The sequence below is a fragment of the Glycine soja genome, chromosome 6 (assembly GCF_004193775.1).
Source record: "Glycine soja cultivar W05 chromosome 6, ASM419377v2, whole genome shotgun sequence".
Lineage (NCBI taxonomy): Eukaryota > Viridiplantae > Streptophyta > Magnoliopsida > Fabales > Fabaceae > Glycine > Glycine soja.
In genome coordinates this window covers 28,955,925-28,962,724 of record NC_041007.1, presented here as the reverse complement: position 1 = coordinate 28,962,724, position 6,800 = coordinate 28,955,925, and the positions used below count along the sequence as shown (strand labels likewise).

Sequence of the window (6,800 nt, the reverse complement as noted above, 5' to 3'; positions counted from 1 at the left end):
TTGATTCTAAGCACACTACTCTCATTTTTATCAAATTTTATTGAAAATATGTTTCTAGTCTCTTTACTTTCATATTAATGAATTTAGTCTTCAAACTTTTAAAGATATTTAAATTTAGTCCCTCCATAAATAAAAAAATGATGAATTAAAATTTGAAGAGCAAATTTATCAATAAAAATATAGAGATTCAAAATATTTTTTCCACTTTTATTTCAACAATGCCCCTCTACCTGTGGTGAATTCATCTTTTCAATAATTAAATTTTAGGTGTATAAAAAATTTGTATATTTCTGAAATTCAATTTTCAAAAATATGTAAAATTACCTCCAGAAATTATGAAGTATTCTTATATACTTTTGAAAATTAAATTTTGGAAGTGTTAAAACTTTGATACTCCTAGAAAATAAATTTCAAAAGCAGTAAAATTTCAAGATTAACTTCAAAGTATTTTAGTGTCATTCTGTTTCTCAGTTTATAATAAATAAAAATACATATTTAACCTTTCCAATGCAATGCTAAAGGACTACCATATTTAAATTTCAAAAGCAATAAAATTTCAAGATTAACTTCAAAGGTAAATTATCTCTTTTTATCTCATTTATATAAAAAAAAAAATGTGTCACTTAGTCCTTATTTCTATAAATGAGGAACCAAAAGCATAGATTTTTTTATTAAATACATTTTCATAAAATGAGACCAATTTTGAAGGACAAAACAAATTTTGTCCTATTTGGAATTACTAAGAATATATTTAACCCACATTGGTATAAAGCCAATCTAAATCTACTAGACCTTATTCACTAATTTGATTTAATATGATATAAAACCATTGCACTTATGCACACCAGTGGACGGACTCTATGTCACTGATGTAACTTGCTTTCTTTAATTCTTCATTTTACCAAAGAAAATAAAGTGCCATATTCTCTCAAGGCAATAAATTCAGTATTATACAAACAAGCACGTCATTAACCCTACATTTGATCAATCGTTTGAAAATGTTTCCTGAGCAATTGTGGATTTCATCATACCACCTGAAAAATTAATGGGACAGTACTCTTAGCTCAAAACATGGAAGTTTCAGTTAAGGTGTTAGAATAATATTATCAATGATTCCATGGGCAAGGTACCAGTAATTATTGGAGTATGGCTTTACCAATTCGCACCATCCGCATCCCGAGCTTGGTAGAAATCATTTGGCCGGACAATGTTGACCTCCTCAAACTCATTCTCATCTGGAAACAACAGAAGGATAACTCTTCATTATGTTGTTTCTGAAAAGCAAAAGTAAATAGCGCAGGCACATGCATAATAATTCCTTAACAGACAGTCATAATGAAAGTTACAGGAATATCTGCAACAACTAGAGAAGAAGAGAATATAAGCTACACGTAAATGCCAGCTGCATGTGATTGTGAAGATCACCTCAAAACTGGGAGAAAGGAAAAAGAGGGGGGCCGGGGGGTAGTTACTTTAGGATCAAAAGTTAAAAGGATCAATAAAATGGACACTCACAGGATCTTCATGAATATCTTCAAAAAAGATTTCCATTAGTTACCACTGAACCATATTAGATATCCCCAAAATATGTGAATCATCACTTTACAGTGACAATTTTAATTTCAGGAAGAATCTCAGTCCAATCAATCACTTGACAACTGCAGCTCAAGTTAACTTTTGGATTGAAAAGAACTATTTACTTCTTTGCCCCTTTGGCTTCCCCCAACCTTGGTAAACTCAATTAAAAGAACATGATATGTTTTAGCAAAATTTGAAACAAAAAGTTTTGACCTTGACAATAGCAGTGAAATCCAACTGAAACGATTTTTTTGAGGTAATAAACAAATAATGGATGCAATTCTAAGCGGTCATAACATGCTAATTACCTATAACAATTGGTTCTTTTTTTTTCATGTTGGGAATAAGAATACAGCAAAAACTGAGAGTTCAGTTCCTCTACTAAAATTGACAAGAACATTGTAATATGATTCCATAATAAAAGCAGCAAGAAGCTTGTAAGAAGAATGCATTTGATTAGTATTTATTTGGTAAGGGAGAACAATAAGATTATCCAAAAGGACAATAGGTCACTGGTGCCAGACCCTTGTACAGTAGATAAAGGGAAGCCAGTGCCAAATAAAAAGTCCCATGGAAGCCTTAAAACTAAAAGTAATGAACTATGGTGCAACAATTCACAATTCAACAAGAAAGTCTTTTCCCACTACATGAGGTCAGTTACATGGATTAAATGCCACCATAATGTTTTATTACAAATCATGTCCATGGAGAAGCCATTGACCTCTAAATTCTTCTTAATGGTTTAGCCTATAATTTTTTTCAGCCTCACTTTACCACATAGGACTACTTTCTACCCTCTTAAGTGGGGCTTCTACGGGTCTTCTGCATAGATGCCCAAACCACCTCAGGTTAGATTCTACCATTTTTTCTACAACAGATGCTATCTCAACTTTCTTTCTAATGCCTTCGTTTTAATCCTCTCAAAGAGCCAAGTTAGGACTGATGCACCTCTTGCTAAACTTACATTTCATATACTCCATCTAACTTTTACTTAAAAGTCATGTGCTTCCAAAGGTTGTCTCCACAATCCACATCTATTTCTCTATCACAATTCACAACATTAAACAAATTTAGAATAGTGGGATAAGGCTTGGTTGTACAATATAGATTTCAAATGACTCCTATTCTTGAATAACAGGAATGTGAATATTGTCTAGCTATAGAGTAAAAGAAACATTTTTTTATTTATTAAAGAACCCACTATGATTAGTTTCAAGATTCTATAAATTGAAAAACAAATGTATTTTTCAAAAGAAAAATACCAAATGGTTAGAATTGTAGATAAGTAAAGGAGTTAAGTGATTAAAATTACCAAATGCACATAACTCCTATGCATCCTTTGATGCACAACATAGACAACAAGCAATAGGACTCTGCACACAACCAGTGAAGGAAGAAAGGAAACTAAGTAAATAGGCAGCAAGGAAAAGGATAACATTAACCCATTACCTTTTCTCAAGGTCAGTGCAACAACAGCATCATTTTCAACCTGAACAGAAAAAATTAAAGGAAATTGTCAACACCTATAAGATGTAGCGCAGGTATAAGTTATAAGAGGAGCAAGTAGAACATTTTAGCCAGTTAGAGATTAAGAACTGGTATGTTAAAAGACCCAGGAATTATATAACAGATATAAATGCAAGCATTAAAAAAAAGTTCATGAAAAATGTACATCACATGAAGTGTGATGTTTTGCTACTTTACCCTTTGATCTGCCAGAGTCTTAGAGTCTTCTAATACTTCTCCTGTATCAGGTAAAATTAACCGTTGATTAATAGCTGGCTGATCAATAAGTTCTTGCAACTTCTGCTTTATGTCAAGAATTTTATCAGATGGCTTGCACCGAATGAAGTAGGTTGTCTTACTACGTTTAACACGAATGTACATATCCTGCCAATAAACGACAGTTTGGATTGAAATCACTCCAAATTGCTCATAATTCAACAGATATCCAAAAATAATTAGCTAACATATCCCCATCTATGCTATGAGCAAGATCAGCATCATAGCCCCAACAGCCTATCATAGCTTGGAGTATCCGTTTTATAATTGAACATGATACCATGTTAAAGCACACCAGGCAGAGGCCTCCAGAAATTGATAATGAAAGTGAAAGAAAACAGGGAATAACCTGTTCTTTTAGAAACACAAACCAAACTATCATATGGCAGCATGATCCAACCGCAGTAATTCAATGTGTAGCTTAAAGGAAACAAAAAAAAAAAATCAAACAAGCTATAAACATCTTCATGATCTCCCAAGTCCTAAACATCACAATTCACAACTATATAAAATCCAATGAATTTCTCAAGCCTCAAGCACTAACACACTGTTAAAAGAGGGCAATTTGATGTACATGCATACATGATCTCCCCTATTTCCTTTCTCATGAAACCACGGCAAAAGCAACTGCTTTTATCAAATCCTTTTTTCTTTTATTATTTTTCACAGCCTATAGACACAAGCAGAGAAAAAACATTTTGTTCTTAACTTTCAGTTTGAAGCCATATTTCACTGTAAAATTCCATAGTAACCCTCCAAGTAGTTTCAACACAGAGAACAACAATTCGAACAGCACAGAAAATTTATTCACATACCATTTTATTACGCTTCCGGTGCTTCTCCTTGTCTTTGGTAACGAAATCTAAGGGTGCTGCAGTCCACGGAACTGAAGAAATTAAAAAAGAAAAAAGTGAAAACAACGCTTAATAGTGTGGTTTTCAGTATAATGGGGAACTTTGCGAAGACAATTATTGATTTGAAGCGTTTTGATTTGTTAAAAGGGGGATGAGAGTACCTGGGAATTGGTGAATTTTGTGTAGTGTCAGATTCGGAAGAAGGATTCTCACGCCTTCACTTTTTAACGCGCTTCGCTCGGTTTATTTTTCTATTCCAATAAATCACACTGAAGTTGAACATTCATCGCTTTTTCTCTTTCCATTTTTTTTTCTTTTTATTCACGATCTTTTATGTTCTTAATTAGGTTTAAGTATTTTTTCTGTAATTATTTTTTTTATTTTCGTCCTTATAATTGTTTTTAGGTTTTAATCCTTGTAATATGTATATGTTTTATTTTTTATTTTTAAAATACTTTGAATGGTAAAAAATATTTTAGATATCAAAAACTAAAATAAATATATTTTGTAAAAATTAAAAAAAATGTAGCTATGAAAATAAAATTTATTTAAACCTTTTTAATTATATCCAATTGGTTTAGGTTCTTTATTTGTTTTAGACTTAATATATAATTTGATTTTTTTATTTTATTTAAAATACGTCCTTTAATTTTTTTTAGTATATAATTGAGTGATACAGGATATTTTTGTAAATAAATCACACTTTTGTAATAAGAGGGAATACAGCATCAAGAGAGAGATTTAATTGTAATTAGTCAAGGGGTAGTTAGAATAACATACTTTTCCAACTAGGGAGTTGTTAGACAGTTGTTAGAGGGGTAGTTACCCATAAATAGAGGTTGACCCTCTTTGATTCAATTTTTTATTAGAAATTTTCTAAATAACACTCTTGTATCTCCATTTCCTTTCTAATAAGATTCGAATGTCATTTCGTCATTGACTTCCCTACTATTCTCCGTAATTATTTGAGTCTTCTCCTAGATTTACCTTAACAAGTGGTATCAGTCTATAACCTTCCAAGCATGACCAGCCATGGCGGATGCTACACAGAATCACATTCTCAAACATGAAATTGAAGATCTCATGGAAAATGGTCTCAGTTCCAAGATTGATGAAAGATTCATGGAGATGGCAACTTCGATGCAGCAAACTCTTCATAATTCCCTGACGCAGTCGTTAGCCTTGTCGATGTCGCAGCATATGCAGGACCTTTTACACAACAAGAGTAATGGCACAAATCTTTCTCCAACGGGGGGAAACCCAATTCGAGGTGAGAGATCTTCTTATTCTTGTGGAACACGTCTAGCTAGAATTGATTTCCCGCATATTTCTGGTGATGGTGTTAAACAATGGTTAATTCAACGTGATACGTTCTTTTCTATTGATAACACACTTGAGGAGTTTAAGGTATGGTTGACGGTGGTACATTTCGAAGGGAAAGCCCTTCAATGTCATAACTCTTATGTGAAATCTGTAGGATTGCAAAACTTACCACCTTGGCCAGAATATACGAGAATTTTAATTGAAAGGTTTGGCGAAGTATGTGATGATCCTATGACCGAATTGATGCAATTGAGGCAGAAAGGATCGGTAGTGGAGTACCATGAAGCTTTTGATGCTATTGTAGCTCGTTTGGATCCGAGTGAGGAACATAGGCTGAGTTGCTTGTTTGAATATTTCAACCAAAATTTGTCCGATGTGCCTTCACATTAGCAAAAATGCATGAGGCAGCAACTATGCATGGTTCTGTTACAAAATCTTGGACTAAGCAATCTAAACCCGAGGCTTCTTCTAAGCCACCATTATTGCCTACACCTCCTAAGACTATTTCCAAGACGCAGGATACCCTCAAAACAAAACAACAAGCCTCTAAAACTTTAACCCCTGCGTATATGAGTGATAGAAAGGCAAAAGTGTTATGTTATTTCTGTGATGAATCCTTTACGCCTAAGCCTGGATTGAGTCATAAAACACTGAAACTGCATGTGATGGAAGTGGATGAGTTACAGGTGGGTGCAGAGAAAGAAGTTTTGCTTGAAAACTCAATGGGGTCCAGCTCTACAGATCCTCAAATTTTTGTCCATGCCCTCACGGGAATTGCCAATTTCCACACCATGCATGTGACAGGCTACTACCAAAAGAAGCCTCTCCATGTGTTGATTGACAGTGGGAGTACCCATAATTTTTTGGACATTGAGGTGGCCAAGAGATTGGTTGCAAAATTGATGCTTTTGATTCCCTGAGTGTGGTGGTTGCTGATGGTACAAAGTTAAACGTGTCTACAGTCGTTAGAGGATTCCGGTGGACAATTCAGCAAACCAAATTCACTTCTAATATGTTACTCATTCCATTAGGATGCTGCGATTTGGTCTTGGGAGTGGAGTGGCTGGTTTCCTTAGGTGATATTGTATGGGATTTTAATAAGTTGCAGATGGAGTTCTTTGTTAAGGGAAGGAGACATGTGTTGAGAGGGGCCTCTACTGGGTTGAAAACAGTTAAGAAGAAACAATTAGGGAAGGTTATGTCAACTGGTGTTCATTTGTCAATTTTGCAAGTATGTGATGGACAAAGAGGTCTTCTGAACTC

The 6,800-nt window shown here is 34.0% G+C and overlaps 1 protein-coding gene across 2 annotated transcripts; it reads right to left on the bottom strand.

Moving 5' to 3' along the window:
* Window positions 1–693: 693 nt before the first annotated feature.
* On the bottom strand, window positions 694–4,519 carry LOC114416764. Of its 2 annotated transcripts, none has more exons than XM_028381758.1 (6): window positions 4,376–4,519; window positions 4,176–4,246; window positions 3,283–3,468; window positions 3,028–3,067; window positions 1,131–1,235; window positions 694–1,034 (listed from the first exon to the last, which is right to left on the bottom strand). In XM_028381758.1, exons 2-5 carry the CDS (start codon window positions 4,176–4,178, stop codon window positions 1,153–1,155), a joined length of 312 nt encoding a protein of 103 aa, XP_028237559.1. In that variant the 5' UTR covers window positions 4,179–4,246; window positions 4,376–4,519; the 3' UTR covers window positions 694–1,034; window positions 1,131–1,152. The 2 variants fall into 2 exon arrangements, with proteins under 2 accessions (XP_028237559.1, XP_028237558.1); XM_028381757.1 differs by having other exon boundaries at window positions 1,157–1,235.
* Between the last annotated feature and the right edge of the window lie 2,281 nt (window positions 4,520–6,800).